The following is a 17,293-nucleotide window of genomic DNA, read 5'->3' as shown; positions in this document are numbered from 1 at the left end:
AAAAAAGTTGTCTCGAACTCGAGTTCGAGCCGAGCTTTAACGAGCCGAGTTCGAGTTACTCGTTGTTCACCCCTAAGAATAACCAAGAAACCACACAAGGAATATCACGTCAGAGACATCAAATAATAATATTATAATCATCATTTAGGAATAAGAGATTTACATTTTAAACAAACTAAGGGCATCAAGGAACATTAAGCATAATATTTCACTTTTCCACCTAAATTACAAACCAATTTAATAAAAACCTCCTTTTGGAAATTTTTAAGAACTTAGAGGGTACCAATTCGCTATTCGTATGAAATATTCGGCTCATGCTGAAAATAACTTTCGCAAGCCTCTTTTGGAAAAAGTTTTTTACATAAACGTTGCATCATGAAATTTTAAAAAGTATAACAACTTTTTCGAGAATTTCGCTAATAAGGTGGACTAATTTTGAAAATTCTCAAATTGGTATAAATATGGTCGAACGCTCGTTCTTTTCTCATTTCACGCCCATTTTTCTCTCTCCTCACGAGAGCTCCTTCCTCCTCTCGTTTGACCGATGGTGGCTTCCACTGCTTCTTCAGCCACCCAAAACCAGTCGAGTGGGAGAGAGCTCCATCTTCCCCTCCAGCCTTCCATGGCGTGCAACAGAGAACGGGAAAGGGATCTCGACAGATCCCTGCTCTTCCAGTTGACAGGAAGAAGGGAGGGCGTCGGCCTTTCCTCTGTCCAGCGGCAGCGGCAGCAGCCACTGACCCGACCAGAGAGTGAAGGTAGGTTCCGCCGCAATAGTAGTGGAACGGTCGAGGGCGACTGGACTCTCACTTCATTTCCCTCTCTCTCGACGTTCTCCGGCAACGAGAGGACCAAAGAAAAAGGGAACGGTGAACAGATCAGGTGAAAAAATTGAACGCCCCCATAGGCCACTTGAGTTATGTTTCGTGGTTGCGTAAATCTCCAAGGGAAAAGAAAAAGCTTGAGGCAAACAGCGACAACAAGGAAAACAATAGGCATTTCGTTTGGCGAACGTATGCAAAATCGAACCCTGCTGTCGACGTTCGTGGCAGAAACAGAGGGGTCGAGGGCTTCGTTCTTCACGGGAGAGGATGACATGTCTGGGGTTTCTGTCTATCTCTGGAGATTCAGGGACACAGCCGACTCTCATAGTATCATCCTAATCATTCCCCCTTGTTATTTTCACAACTACGTCATTTCGTTTCATCCATGCTTGTATGACGTTCATTTTCAGGAAATCCATGATAGTTAGAAACAAGAACTCTGGTATATCATGAAATCTTCAACTAGTATAATACGCACATAAATATCTATCCACCAGAAATCAAACAAAAAAACACAAAGGCTACATGGGCGTATAAATACATAGTTCCTTACGCATATTTATCTATGAGCAGTCAAAATTATAGGGGCTTCATGATGCATTCATAGCCAAATATTCCGATACTCTGAAAAAATCTGAGATAAATCCTTAGCAGCAACTCCTTTCTATGCTTCTGAGTTCTGATTATTTTCTATCCGCCACCAATCGAAGAAAGCAAAAATGAGAATCTCTTCCTCGCTTTCTCCTTCTTTCTCTCAAACTCTCTATCGTCGAGCCTTCTCCTCTAAGAATGCAGTAAAGGAATGGTCATTTTCTGTAAAATGGGGTTAAATAAACCCTCTACAAGCCTCCCTTATTGCCATATGCATTTTGTTTCAGTTTCTCACAAGAAAGGAAATGGCCTTTCAGTTTCCCTTTTCCATTTCTTTTAGTCTTTTCCTTAGTAAATCATTCATTTCTTTTCACAGTTTTCAGCTATTCTTATTAATCATTTGATCTACTATTTATGATTCCTCTCCAAATTAACGTTTCAATTATTTAAGGAAACAAAAGAAGAATAGTGGGTCTTACACTTTCCTTTATTTGACTTGATCCTCACCTATCTGTTGTTGAAACTTGAAATTGTCATTCCAAGATTGGCGGCAACACTATATCCTCGATATTATTTCTTTCATCCTCCCTCACACTAAATGGCGGAACTGAAAGTCTAGTTTGCCGTAAATTTTTGTAAAAGCCAATCATCCCATCACTTTGGTGGTAATTCGGTGTTCCCAAAGTTGCTTCAAAGAATTTCTTTAACATGATCAAGTCCTCACTTGGGTCAGGAAGACAACGATATCTTTGGTCTTTCTGCAGTCCCTGGACTTTAGTCTTCTTCCACAAGCAACCTACTCTAATACCATATAGACTAACGAGGATGAAATCTTTTATAGTCCATGGAACGCCAAACCATCAACCTTGGAATTCATATAGTTCAAGTCCCTCGTATTTATAGAAAGCTTTACAACCGTTTGTAAGCAATACTACTAAATAAAAGGAGCTATTACAGTTCGCTCGATGGCAAGCTCCAAATTGACCAGTCTTCGCTGCTGCTTAGCGAGGGGAACGGCAGGTTGGTCCTAGGGCTCCGCTCGAGCTCAGCGGAGGTTGTCGTCGCCGCTGGACAGAGATCCCTCCCCGCTGGTGGGAGGGTGGGGTAGCGCGTGAGAGAGGCAAGGTCCTTCTTGCTCGTAACTGGCTTTAGGCCTGAGTGCTCATGGAGTGTGAGACAGAAGGTAAGGTCGAGGAAGCAGAGGAACGCCCAAATCGGGAGGCGTGTGTAGGTCAAACGGGCTCGAGTGGAGGGAATCCCAGCAAGGATGGCGGGGGATGAGAGGAGGCTAACCCAATAGGGATGGAATGTGAGACAGAGGAGACGGAGGCAGGACTTAACCTGAAAATGGGTGCATGCGATGGGGCGCGCCAGGAAAATGGATGGAGGGGCTCTTGGGCGAAGGTGGTGGACATTCAGGAGAAGCCTCGCCTGGGTGAAATGGAGGAAGCGCAAGTCAGCTTCGAGGGGGAAAACCTTGCTGTGAGATTCAATCCAGAGGCAATCAAGCGTCTGGAAGAGCCTTTCAAATTTGCTGCTATCGCTGGTCTTTTTGGGGGAGGTGGGAGACTGGGGACGGATTGCGGTTATGTTTTTTCTTCTTTGAGAAAACAGTGGGGGAAGATTAAGAACTCACGCTTCTCCATAGTGGGAAATGGAAGGTTTCTAATTAGAGTTGATACAGAAGCAGAGCTGGAAGAATTGATTCAGAGAAGGGCATGGAGAGTGGGCGACCACACTCTAATCACTACCCGATGGCAGCCTGGTCAGGAGCTGAAGATTAATGTGGTGGAAACTATTATGCTATGGGTTCAGCAACCCCAGCTACCGATTCACCTATGGAATAAATACTGCTATAAGGGCATAGCGAGGGCCCTACGAGGAGAATATGTAGAGGAAGATAGCTGCTCGGGCAAATGGGAGAAGGTTGGTTTTGCAAGGGTGAAGCTTTAAGTGTTGATCAACTTCTTGCCAGTGTCGTGCATCTCCCTGGATCTAGGGGACAGTCGACGGATCGCTCAGGAGGTGGTGTATGAGTCAAGGATTTCCTTTTGTGACCTGTCTGGTGCCCTCACGCATATGAGGTCAACATGTAAGAAACTCACAGCGGGAGAGGCAGCCGCAGCTAACCCCTGGGCCAGGGTTAAGATGGCCACTAAAGCTTGGAAGGGACACCCCCGAGAGTTTGGACTCTCCTTTGCCAAACAGACCGGGTTAGGTGATGAAACAATGAGGAATGAATCGAGGGAGCGAGAGGAGGTTTGCACAACAGCTACTCGACAAAAGGAGCAAACCAAGGGGATAGGAAAGCAAGGCGACAATGGAGGAGGAGCAGCTAAACACCAAGCTATGGAGCCAAATCCTCAACAGGTACTTCTTCCAAAACCTTATCTCCTACCCCTTTTTATGTTTTGGCAAACAATAAGAAGATGGACGATCTTACTTTCCCTCTCGGTTTCACCTTTAAATCCGGAAGTTCAGCGATGGGGCTGAACCATAGAGGGGCCGAGACTACAGGAACTAAAACCCAAGATAAAGTGGTGAGAGGCACTCACATTAATGGGTACAGACAGAAGAAACAAAGTTTGCTACCCATTGACACCACTCCCCCAGTACACAAGCCTATGCTAGGGGAAAGAGAAAATGAATGGATCAGGGTTGGACGAAGAGAAGAAAAGAAAGATATGACTTAATTAAGGAGATAGGTCGTGTCTTAGATGAAAATGGCAAGGAGAAACAGCTAGGGGGAATTGAAGAAGCTATGGACGGGGCAATGGAGCGAAGTCGGCGATGCGACGATGAAATTCGGGGACTGATGGTTTCCCGAATTCTTTTTATCAAATCATGTGGGAGGAGATTGGCCAGGATATTTGGAGAGTGGTGGACAATTTCTTCAAATCAGGGAAGTTGGTGCGTAGTTTGAACAAGACCTACTTGATGCTCATCCCTAAGAAAAGAGGAGCACGTCGGATCGAGGATTTTACACTCATTGCCCTGTGCAATAGCCTTTACAAGGTGATTGTTAAAGTAATGGTGCAGTGCATGAAGAACATCCTTCCCCACTTGATCGGGATAACTCAATGGGCCTTTGTCAAATCTAGGGTGATCCACGATCAGATTGCCATGGCCAGTGAGTTGGTTCACCTTTTTGATATCAGGAAAGAGGTCGTAGTCTTTCTCAAACTCGATATCTCTAAACCGTATGATAGAGTATCTTGGAGATTCATGCATAACAACCTCCTTTATCTGGGATTTCACCAATCCTGGGTGGAAAAAATCATGCTTTGTGTCTCCTTTATCTCCTATACAGTGTTGATTAATGGTGACGTAGGGAGAAATTTCACAGCTGCGAGAGGTGTTAGGCAAGGTGATCTGATGTTCCTCTACCTTTTCATACTTGTTATGGAAATGGCGGCCAGATATCTTAAGGGACAAATTATGAAGAGGGCCATTCACCTTCCCTACTCAGTTAGAGCTATTCCGGAAGTTCAGTGCTTAATGTTTGCTGATGACCTCCTCTTATTTAGTGTTGCTTCAGTTAAATCGATAACCAATATCAAGAGGGTCCTGAGCCAACTTGAAGAAAGAATGAGATTCATTATCAATAACTCTAAGTCTTCTCTGTTCACTTTCAATGTTGATGCTTCCCTTGAGCAAAGGTTGGCCAACATTGGAGGGTTAAGCTACCATTGGATTACTTGGGTGTTCCTCTCTTTACGGGAAACTTAAATGCGAACCTTTGCGCAGGTTTGATTGCTAAATTTGAGAAGAAGATGTCACCTTGGAAAACCCAACTCCTATCCTATGCAGGACGTGCTTGCCTTATCACCCATAACCTTAGCTTCATGGGTAACTTTTGGATGCAATCTTTCTCTCTTCCGAACGAAGTACTAAAGAAGCTGGAGAGATGCATGGTCGGATTCCTGTGGGCTGATACTAAGGTTAACCGGCACATCCACCAAATAGTCTGGCATTCTTTGTGCAAGCCAAAGGCGGAAGGTAGCATTGGTTTATGCCTTCTTGAGGCTGTGAACGTCTCCCTCTTAGCGAGCAGACTTTGCTCTTCCTTTAATAATAACTCTCTTTGCACAATGGATCAGAGCTACTTATCCTAAATCCAACAGTTTGTGGACTGTGCGTAAACCTTGGAAAGGATCTTGGGCTTGGAAAAGCTTAGGAAAAGGCTGGAATAAGATAGCAAATTGGGTGAGGTGGAAGATTGGTGATGGTAAATTTGTTTTTTTCTGGTCCGATTGGTGGCATGACGAAATTCTAGTGAAATCAATTAGTGGAGAGGAGTATGGTGTCATAGTGGATTAGTTGAAGCTTTCTGTTGCCGAAGTTAGAAGTTTGGGTGAGGCTAGGCTAGTGCTGCCAAGAAAGGCATTATCCGTGAGTAGGTGTATCCAACTAGCTAATGAGACTGACAAACTTGTTAGTAATGCTAGAGAACTCAATGATCTTAGCTCTAGATCAATTTGAGATGCCATAAGACAGAAGGGTAGTCAGGAAGGCTGGCGAAAGCGTATATGGAACAATCACATCCCAGCTAAAGCAAGTTGGATTACCTACATCGCCAGCCACATGAGACTGATCACTCAAGACATATTACAAAAACATGGAGTTCATTTGGCAAACAGATGCCATTTATGCAAAAGAGAGGAGGAGAACAATGTGCATGTCATGTTCAAGTGTTCTGTTGTGCAAAAGGAGCGGAGAAAGGCGATTGCTAGTTTTGGCAGGAGCAGGCTCCCGTGGCACAGTATCGATAAGGAATTTCAGTTGTGGTGCAAGGTGTCTTTCAAGGTTAAATGGCTTAGGAAAGGTTGGATGCTGCTCTTCCCAATCGCGTCATGGAAATTATGGTGGTTTAGGAATGAAGTTGCACATGAGAGACTGACCACAGTTATGACTGAACATATTTTCTCTGTTGTTTGGCGCTCAACGAATGAGACTTTTCAAAATTTGACGAGCGTAAGGCTATGTCCACTTGGTTGCGGACTGGAATCCTTTGCGTGGGCAGACTCTCAAGTTTAAGCATGGACACTAACGTGTTCCAAATTGTCACATATAAGAAGAGCATTAAAACCATGGTGATTGGCATGTGGAGATGGAGAGGTATGGAATCCAGTGAGGCCTTATTTATTGAAGTTCAATTTAGGGAAGATGAAGCTAAATTATAGGTGCTTAATGGCTGGCTGCATTCTATGGCGAGAACCAATGGCATTTTTGAGATCATATCTAACAATGAAGGATGGAAGCGTAGACTTAGAGCGATGCTGGAAGGCAGGAGGCCGATTAACCAGAAATGGCAACACATGAGGGTGGCCAGCCAACGTATAAGGGTCTTTAGTCAACTGCCTACTTTAGAGGCTAGAGACCAGATGGGTCAGTATGGAGAAAGGGATGGCAGGGATGATGGTGGTTAATGCCTTCATTAGTTTTTCTAATATTGTTTTCTGGTTTTAGTCTTTGCCTCTTTCAGTAGCTGAAATGCTGGTGGGAATTTTTTGGCCTCGGTTTTTTGAGCAGCTGGGTTATGCCTGCCTAGGTTTTTTGGGTTTTTTCCCCTGATGTGGCTGATTCTCAGCTTTGTGTAAATTTTTCCTTCGTCCTACACATATCTTAATTTTTCTATAATAAAAGGACTCCCAGCAGCCGTTTTATTGGCAACTCTCCTCTCCTACCATAACGACTTTATGGTTCATAATTATCATTAATAAATTCCAATATTATAATATGCTCAAATTCTTTCCTTCATCTGATTTGATGCTCATCTTTTATTGAAACTCTCATCACATATTAACGCCATCACTACATCCTTTATGTTATTCCTTTCAACCTCTCTCCCAGCAAAAAGCTGAACCACAGGCGAGTATATCCCCGTCAGGATTTGCATGAAGATGCTTAATGTCGTACGATAGGCGACCCTTCATTCTTCGTATTGCATGTAATTGTTTTCAATTATTCCAACCCCCTGATCATTGGAATACTAAACGGAGGCAGATTGCGTGCTTGCTGTATATAGAGATTCCTTTCTACGTTCTTCTTTCATATCGTGATACTGAAACATAATGTACAGAAAGAGGCGCCCGAAGAATATTTGGCATGCAATGAAAGAGGGCAGCAAGGCATGATGGCGCCTACCGATACGATGCCTACTAGCAGAGACCGCTCATCCCTAAAACTGAAACCGCACTACCGTCGGGCTTTCCCCATAAAGACAGGGAGGAATGAGCTAGCTCTTCTTTTCATGAAAGCGGCCTCTTCCGCTTTTTTCTCATTTCCTATTTTAATGGCATGCATAACAACCAAAAAGAATGGTCTCTGTTCCTCTCATGTGTTTTAAAGCGATTATATTTCACCCCAAAAATCGTTAACTCTTCACAAAGACGATCAGATGGAGCCGAGAAGGAATTGAAAGAGAATTCCACTCCAATGGCCATGTCCGGCGGCAGCAGTAGCCCACACAAAGTGGCCTTCTTTTGACCCTCCAAAATCAGATAACACTTTTAGATTCCACATAAAGACTACCCCTCACATCTTCCTGCACTTGCATCAGCAATCTAGCTAATTAAGTAGCATGTTCAACTCATAAAATATTATCATTGGGACTGGTTTCCAACTAAACAAAGCTAACCTTTGTGGCAGAGAACAAACTAATGATGTTAATAAATTAAAGGTCACATAAAACTAAGGTTACGGTACGATCTCGTGGATTTCAGCACTTACTTAACCATTAAGTAATTAGCAAGTCCGACAATAGAAGAGTGAGTTCAAAGTAACTAAGGTAAGGCACGCAATATTAGTTGATCGAACGTCGACACAAAAGGCAGCTTCGGGAACCCTATATCTGCCTGGCCGCTAACAGATGGATGTTTCCGTTGCGTCTATTCGTGTTTCTGACACAGCAATAACCTTTGTGATGATTAACCGTCAATATTCCCCGGCAAGTGGCGCTGTCTCTAGATCATAAAATAAATAAAGGAACAGGAAAAATTATGTTATCTTTTTTACATAAGTATAAATAAAGGTCGAGGTATCTACCTGCTCATGGTTCCAATTAAGCCATCGATCTCGTGGCTAGCTGTGAAGGTATACTCGTCCAGTGGGTTTTATATATGAAACCATTCCACGGATGTTGTGCCTGCCGGTGGCCAAGAACCAACGGGTGCTTTTCTAATGTGGACTATGAATTCATAACTTCTATATTTAAAAATTGCTCAACAAAATGCAAGCCAAGATTCCATTTCTACGGTTTTTTTTTTTTTTTTCAAACAGATAGCATGTTTTGGTGTGTAGAAAGTTCTTTTTGCCCTAGTTTAAATTTCAACCAAATTAAATATTGGTCGTTTTTTTTTTTAACTGTTAACTAAATTAAACAGCTTCGGCACTAGCAGTAAGTTATTAACTAATTAAATTAGATAGTTAATTTTTTCCTACATGTACACTTTTCCATCACGTTCCCCATACGCATACACTCACACCTCAACCCACAACACCAGATGGAGTTCATGTATAAACTTGGCCGCAACATCTATACCTAGAACGTGTCCTGCATCAATCTTGCTCTTGAATAAGATCGTGTGGCGTGGATAGGGTGACAAGGAAAAGCAAGCTTCAAGGGTTTTGTGCAAAAGCGGGTGAAGTCAATCGAAGGATGATTAATTTGTCAAAGGAGTTGGGCCCGCAGGTAACCTACCAACAAACAACCATTAATAAAATTATTATCATGAAGTTTATTAAAATGATTGTCAAAGTAGATATGAAAACATTCGTTGCGTTGGTAACTTAGCTTAGGTTTCCGAATTTTCCCTGTGGCACAGATGGATCGGATCTGTACGGGCCTGCATTACGGAATATATGTAGCTGTCCCATTTTTGAACCGTTTTCACTTCTTTTTGGCTCCTGCCTCCTCATGTCATGTCTGCCTTCGTCGGGAGGAGTACCCATTAATTATGAAACACCACCCTTTTCCATTTGTGCGGCACTCACATGCCGGATTTAAGTTGCGTAACGTCTCTCGATTTGAATACCAAAGAACCTTCATGTTGCTGGGTACACGTCTCAGACCACGTTTCTTCCCGCATAGTTAGCTTTTATGACTGCAACCCAAATTGCATTTCCCGGATCATTTCTCTTTGTGTATATAATATTTTAGAGATGGTACCGAAAATTAATTGTCAAAAATGTCGAGTATTCCATCCTTCCTAAAACTTTTATGTTATTGCTTTTAAACGATTCGACTCGTCAGTAGCTAGATTGTTAAGGTAAGTTTCAGCCATGCATATACGAAACTTTTAAAATACATATGATTGCCCCAGTCTGCACAACTATATTATTGCGTTCGATATTATTTTCAGGCAGGAAAGAGGCACTTATTATAATATTATTCAACAATTATGTTGCATGCGTCCAATCATTTCATAAACTTTACAAAGGACATCTAAACTATATATATATATAGTTAAGGGCATTATAAGTTGTATAGAGGCACGGCAAGCATGAATATCTCGATTTGGTGGCAGATTATATTGAACAAATCCAAAAATAAACTCGATTGCATGCTTCCAACAACTTGCAGCAACGAATATTTTTAGGTGTGTGCGGGAAAATGGAAAGCCGGCAATAGCAACTTAAAAATGCTGAGGCGAACGTCCTTCAAGTACTCTAAGAACCGTCCCAAGTGGGTACAGTATTGGGGGATCTGCCGGGTGCCGTTTAGATTTGTCGATCAACTTTGAACTTATGACCGGTTCTTGGCTGCTCACAGGCGAGACACCTTCCTATATAGTTTGTTTTCACGCCTTAGCTAGGTGCAGTACGTCAGTATAAGTAATGGGATTTGAATAATCAATGGTGGTTTCTCTACTTTTGACAAAGATTGCCGATTGCTTGTTCAGAGGCGTCCCTTTTCGTTCTTTTTAGTGCCTGCCATCTCCACCATGCTTTCTTTGAAAAGGACCAACTTTTGGAGCCACGGCCAGACCAGAAGAAGAAGTTGTTGGCTAATAGTTGTTGTATGGCCGCAAGGAACTAATTTATATATACACCGGGTTAGGTGGGGAGGAATTCTAGCTGACAGTGATCTGAGGCTTTAATATTTACCCTCCGGTTAAAGCACGAGGGAAGTAACTAAGTTGTCATTGGGAGTTGAAAGGGTGAAACTTGCGTACTTTTAGTCTTGCCCCGGGAGTCCTTCCCCTGGGTTCCAAACGGCAGTTGAGGTTCTGCTGTATCTTTTATTACACTGGCTTCTTGTTAAGTAGCAAAAGAAAAAGCCTGTTAGGAAGTTGCCGGCTGAATGTTGCCCGATGAACAGGAAATCTCTTCACGCAACTCAGGAGAGAAAGTTCCATGTTCGATTTTGGCGGATAAGTCTCATCTTCTAGTGGCGGCATCTCAAAGGCCATGATTCTTTGACGGACCTTAGAAGGTCGAACTGGTCTTAACGTTTTAAAATAAGGTCCACTCATTTGTTAGAAGCAGGAGCGCGGTGGTCAATTATCAGAACATCTCTTACAGTGACTTCTGCACAGCATCGAAAGCAAGATTGATGGAAGTGGGATCACTGATCGCTCACCATTTTTTCTCTTTCTTTCTGACATTTATTCCTGCTTTAACCTGTCGCCAGAAACCCGCACGCTTGAAAGGGAAGCCTTCCCGAGGCATTAATCTTATCAGAATCATGAGGGTAATCCAAGAAATGCATAAATAGGATATGTATTCTTTTATGCCATGAAATCCGGAACCTATCACACCAAACGACATGAGATCCCGTGACATTTTTGGTCATGCATGGGTCAACGGATTTGAACGATGTACGGTCAGAGTGGATCCATCTACACGTTTTTGTAAATATTGAACCATCTAGAACCAGTAGTCGTCAGTATAAATGCGAAAGCAAAAACAACATCACTCTTTCGCGCATGCCTATTTCTATTTGACATCTAAAAGCCACTTAGCCATCTACCAATTAGCTCTAGAGATAAATGAAAATCCAAACACAAGAATTAGATCAATGAAAATGCCATGCTTCTGCGAGATGTGCTTCAATCCCTCCCTCTGTTCTTTGTCCGGGAGAAAGTCAAGAAACCGTTCTCTCTTTCGGTAGAGGAGAGCGAGCGCGCACGCATATCCATGTGGTCAATACCCATGCAGTGATGTGTGGGCCCCATCTGAAGTCATAAACACTTACACACTTGCTATCGTTACGCAATTAAATTACTACCTCTAGACTGTTTTTAGCTACTTACTTAAAAGTCTCAACTCTCTCTCGCTCTCTTTTTTTTCTTTTTATATATATATATATATATATATATATATATATATATATAAATAAAGGAAGAGAAAGATGTCCGAGCTGCTTAAATTAGGTGGGAGAGAGACCCCGTTAAGGAGTCGGTTCCTCCTTAGCTCTCTCCCCCCTGTGCTCTCTGTGACTGAGCCCAACGTACTTCACCGCGAAAGAGAAAAAAGAGAAGAAGCTCCCCCATCCATAGCCTTTCTCAAAATTCTTCTGTAAATGGGAGCCTCAAAATCAACAAGAGAGTCTGGAGTTGGTGAAGAGAGATTCTCCTTGAGTTGCTTCGACCTCGACTCCGCTCTCAACAACTCCCTCGACGCACCCGACTCCTACATCGAGATCGACCTCTCCTCCTCGGAGTCGGCCGCCTGCGACGCCGACGTCGATGCCGAATTCGAGTTCCGTGTTTCCTTCTCCTCCCCGCTGAGCGGATATCCCCGCCAGATCCCAGCCGACATGCTCTTCAACAACGGCCAGCTCCTCCCGCTCCACTGCGTCACCTCGTCTTCGGCTAAGAACACGGCTTTCCCTAGTCCAGGCCAAGGGGTCTCGACGCCTGGAAGCAACTCCACAGGAGCGGGCATTCCGAAGGAGCGTTCCTGCTCGGAGGTCAGTTCATGTTCTGATCACCAGAGCATCCACGAGGCGAAGAGACACGCGACGAGATGGAAGCTGTTGAGCTTCAGGAAATCGAGCTCCAAGGTGGGAGCCGAGAACGAGCAGAGTCGAAAAGCTATCGGCAAGCCAGCCGATGATGGCGAGTTGATGGCTGATAGGTAAACCCCTCTTCCCTTCCATCATCGACTCAGGACACCTCTCTGCCCTTACCTCACGCCCAGAAAACATGCATCCCCGTCCGCCCCCCGTTTGGATGGTGCGTCTTCCCTGAATTTAGTTAGAAAATGAGGAAGGAGACGAGGCGACAGCCACGAGAAATTAATGCAAAACGAAAAATTTATGATCTGTCCTCGTGTTCGGCCCGTAGAATATGGGTCCTTGTCTCGATCGGTTTTTACTCGCCAAGTTACCAGAGACAAATTTGTGTCGATCGGGGTTCGATGGCGCCCATTTGCCAAACTGGGCGCGCTCCTTTATCAAAACAATCGCCTACCTGCATAAGAAAAGACGCACCGATCGAGCCCGTGAGTGCTAGCATCGTCCTCATGTCTGGAACAGAATCCTGGCTACCTTCTAAAGTTTCCTTCCGACAACGGGGAAAGATTTGCCTAGCCCCCGTACTCTACCATGCCTTACACGGAACTCGGAATGCTCTTAAATCAGGAACAGTGGGCTGCAATATTGACGATTCTTTGCTTTTCTTTTTCCTTTTTTTTTTAAAAAAAAAGGTTGAAGCATCAGTTTTTACAGTTTGTCGAGGGGGTTTGGTTATCGAGATTTAGTCAAAACTAAAGCCACCATTTTGAATTGATCCTGGAGGCAAAGTTTCCATTTTTTTTTTTTTTTATCATAATCCCTATACTTGAATTAGCCCACAAAAAATTAAAGGCATTAGTTGCTTTACTAGGTACACCTGAGTTGCAGTTTCATTCAAGTTTAGGGACTTTTGTTTAAAGCACGCGCTTTCTTTCTGTCTCCTTCTATTTACGCAAAAACAACTCCCGGACGGCCATGAAAGAAGATTCCTGAAAAGAAGCATCGCCCCACTCCCTCTCTCCCACCGTGTACAATACAAAAGGCGAAGGGGCCGTGCCGGGGAGGAAAGCTTTCAAGTGTTTCTTTCCACGCAACGCAACGAGTGGTCATTTCCGTCCCCTCGCATGTTTGGCTTTACACGGCCACCAAGGGCGTTGGGCTCTGCGCACGCAAATCCAGAGAACACCTCAATCATGGGGTGCCCACAGTACTTTTTTCGTACCAAAACTCTTTCCCCGTCACACATTCACACACGCGCGCACGTACTCTTTCTGCGTCACTAGCTTCGCAATTTCCCCGGTGACCGACGTCGTGATTTTCAGGGTGCAATGTCAGAACGTGGGGAGGAGTGCGGCGGATCATGCGAAAGGGGTAAGGAAGCTGCTGGTGAAACTGAGGCCCAGAGAGGTGGGAGAGTTGGGATGGGTGCAGAAGCAGCAGGGGAGCAGCCCCTTCTACCACGAAACCCCCAGGAAAGTAGACAAGAGGATGAGGAGAGCCAAGGAGATGTTGGATAGGTACTGGAGGATCGTGAATCCCTTCAAGGGGAACCGCCTGGCGGAGGAGGCAGAGAGCTACGAGGGGAGGGTCTTTGCCGCGGCCGCCAGCTTCGGGGCAAGCTGCAGGGACACTGGGATCCGGAGCTGCCCGACGTCGCTGGGGTCGTCGCCCATCCACCGGAGGATGAACAGCTTCGTCTGTGCCAGCAGAGAGTTGAGCGTGCGGGAGAGGGACTGCTCTTTGCAAGCGGCCATTGCCCACTGTAAAAAATCTTTCGGTGTAGCCGATGGTGGTAAATAAGACGACTTCAGGACGTCAGGAACCAGAGAAGGAAAAAAAAAAAAGCATAAAATTTCCTCTTTCTCTTTCTCTCCTTACCTTTTCCGAGACCAGATCTCTTCCCGAATTCACCAGAAATCGTCAACTACAGAGTGCGGATTTTGACATGCGCAGCGAAGAAATGATCGTTCCGGATTTTGAGAACGAGTGGTGGGGCAGGCCCCGGATGGGGCTGGACAGATTCCCCACCTAGTGGCGTATCAAGGTGGGACGGAGGACATTGTGGTCGTATGAATTTAGGAGGGTGCCCCCATTGCAGCCTTCAACGTCCCTTGGACCCTTACAACGATAATCACGGCCGACGTCATTGCACGGGAAAACTCCTGTCCGAAGATCTTGGGGTGGGGAGTACGTGTCGGCCTTCATACCCTCGCAAAGTTCAGTCTCCTTATGTCGGACTGTGTATGATAAGTCCTTCAAATCCAAATTGCTGCTCAACCACTGACATGAAAACTGCGCCCTGCGGGAGATGTAGGGATGGCAGTCTCCATTTTTGCCGTCACCGGAAACTCCGTGGTGCCCCTTCGATTGACGAAAAAATGGATGGTGGTGTTTGAATTTCTGTAATTGATGAAAAAAAACCAAGTGTATATTAAAAAACCTACTTTTTCCAAAGCCTTTAATCATTTCTTTTGCGCGAGCAAAGAATCGGGACGCAGACATGCGTTTTGGCCATCATAAAGCCTTGATAGAGTATTTTTAGTGAATCGACCTGATCAATTAGCTGTGGCATCTGAATTTGTTTCGAAGCCCAACTTGCTTTTCAACATTATTCTATTCCATTTCCGATCACGCACGAGTGCGCCGGTAGAATAACTACTTAATCTCTTGGCCGTTTAATGAATATACATCAGACAGTTTGACCTTGCTACTCGGTGGATACTTGGCAAAATTTCTAGGTAGCAGACTGGTTTCAATATCTCTACCGGTTTTCTTATAAGCCCGCTTACCATCTCTTTCCTGGTCTTAGATTCGAAAGGCGATGTTCAAGAATTCGTATTTTGAACATTTTGCAGACGATCGATGGTATCAACTCGCACATAGACCAAATTGACAGAGTGAAGACTAGCTCTATCGGTTGGTAAGCTTACCACCAAAAAGTAGGTTTAGGTTACCACCAAAAAGCAAGTCCTGAAAAAGGTCGACTGACATTCATCCCCATGGCCCTCTTCTCTGAAGTGTCCCCAGCTCCTTGTTCCTTGTCTTACAATTTCCTTCAGTTCAGACTTCAGTTGGCACCCACTCAAATCACACATCTCCCTCTTGAAATTAATCTTCTTGCCCATATAAATGCATAATCGCAAGTCAAAGTTCGATCAAACTGGAAAGCAGCTACACGCTAGACACAGGTCAGGGCGGCTGGCTTTAACCATCTCGGGGTGTCATATTGTCCACAGCTTAATTTGGTTCTTTATTTAATTTTCAGGCATGAACAGTCGTAGTCTTTGCAGACCAAAACCGCCGTGTTTCCCGGTGGCGCTCATCGCGTCGGTTATCCACATGAAGCCACAAGACGTGTTCATCAATTATGAGAGGTAAGGTGGTGGAGAATGAGCCAAACCGTTCTCATGGGATAGAATTAAAAGACAGAACGGATTCTCGGGGAACCCAATCACGGAATAGTATTGTTCCTGCAGAGCTTTTGTCCTGCATCTACAAAATGGAGTCCACAAGCGTCAGGAAAGTTTTGCATTAAACCTTTACGTGAACGTGCACGCAAAGGGCGCTAGTCACTGATCCCCTCTCTCGATCACACTTTAATTCTCCAAGGATGGAAAAGTATTTATCACAGAACGTACAAAGAGAAGAAAACGAAAGGAGAAGAGATCAAAACCTAACCCTTTAATTTTCTAAGATCCTTCTTTGTCTTACCTGCTCTTATGGGTCAAGGTTATCTTTCTCGAGAAAGTTACCTGCGCCTTCTTGTTTTGTTTCTTATTCCATGCATGAGAGCATTTGTCTCCGCCTCTCTGGCTTTGCCTTGCATATCTAAATTAAACACCTCATAAAATTTCCTTCCTGGGGGACGAATGGATGAGTGTGAAGTGTTAGTTACGTGGTAGGCCAGCCAGCTTAACCGGGAACGATCCCATTCCACTCCAATCTTGACCGGTATTGGAATTTGGATGCTTCCAACACTATGAACATCTGCTGGAATTTAGATTGCCAGATTAAACTCCCTTTTTTGTTCCTTACAGGCCAGCAAGGAGTTACTGCTCCCGCCTTTTTCCCAAAGCTGCCATCCGTTACTTTACAAGCTCAGCAATGCATTTTGAGTTCCTTACGGCACTGCTTTTAGCTGTGGCCGGCTAAAACATTTTCCCTTTGAAAGATTGGACTTTCAGGACTGATCTCCATCATTAAGAAATTGACATGCTCAACTGACTAAACAAACTTTTGGGTATTGACCGAATCCATGGTCGGGTATACATGAAGAGTCCTGTTCTCCTCCTCCTCCTCATCGACTATGAAAAATGCAATGGCAATAGATTGATAAGAAACGCGGGCCTTGCCTAAGCTAAGCAATGAAGGCGCATGCTTCGTTGCATTAAGCTGAATTATTGAAGTTCATTTGCCCCATTTTTATGAATAAATAGCTGTTCTTTTTGCGTCGTATCAAATCCACTCATGCCTACATCGTAAGGTGATATGGTTCACTTCTTCATTTCTTCTCGGCATACATAGTACATATATCTTCAGCAGTGACGTCACTACGCCTACGGTACCTCATTGTACTGGAAAAATTGGAAAAGAACCAACTTGACAAATTAAAGTCACTTTTGTAACCCTACCTATATAGCCTAAGGTGGATATGGTTCTCTCTCTCTCCCCCTCTCTCTCTCATATATATATATATATATATATATATATATAATATAATATATATTGATAGGCAAAATAAAGATGTCTAAGGTGCAACCGCTGTCAGGATCTCTTGCGGTGGGAATTCCTACATGGCCAAATTACAGTCTTACGAAATTTCTACTTAGCTGGACACAATCTCAGCAAAATGAAAACCTTTGGGTAGAGATAAAAGAAAACTTTCCTCCAAATCCAAGGGCCGAACCTACTACAAAAC

At 44.1% G+C, this 17,293-nt stretch overlaps 1 protein-coding gene across 1 annotated transcript; it reads left to right on the top strand.

Annotated features, from left to right (window-relative positions):
- The first annotated feature begins 11,762 nt into the window (after positions 1-11,762).
- LOC116261757 (uncharacterized) lies at positions 11,763-14,878 on the top strand. Its single transcript, XM_031640604.2, has 2 exons — positions 11,763-12,497; positions 13,698-14,878. The coding sequence occupies exons 1-2, from the start codon at positions 11,941-11,943 to the stop codon at positions 14,173-14,175; spliced, it is 1,035 nt and encodes a 344-aa protein (XP_031496464.1). The 5' UTR covers positions 11,763-11,940; the 3' UTR covers positions 14,176-14,878.
- Positions 14,879-17,293: the final 2,415 nt, after the last annotated feature.

Source organism: Nymphaea colorata, chromosome 10 (genome assembly GCF_008831285.2).
Source record: "Nymphaea colorata isolate Beijing-Zhang1983 chromosome 10, ASM883128v2, whole genome shotgun sequence".
In the NCBI taxonomy this organism is placed as follows: Eukaryota; Viridiplantae; Streptophyta; class Magnoliopsida; order Nymphaeales; family Nymphaeaceae; genus Nymphaea; species Nymphaea colorata.
The sequence above is the reverse complement of the archived record's forward strand: the minus strand, read 5'-3'. Positions and strand labels throughout refer to the sequence as shown.

What these genes read in the sequence shown, in the direction of transcription:
- LOC116261757 (XM_031640604.2), top strand. Translation starts at nt 11,941, where the DNA reads ATGGGAGCCTCAAAATCAACAAGAGAGTCTGGAGTTGGTGAAGAGAGA. An exon ending in GGCGAGTTGATGGCTGATAG is followed by an intron (nt 12,498 to 13,697) that starts GTAAACCCCTCT and finishes CGTGATTTTCAG; the next exon opens with GGTGCAATGTCAGAACGTGG.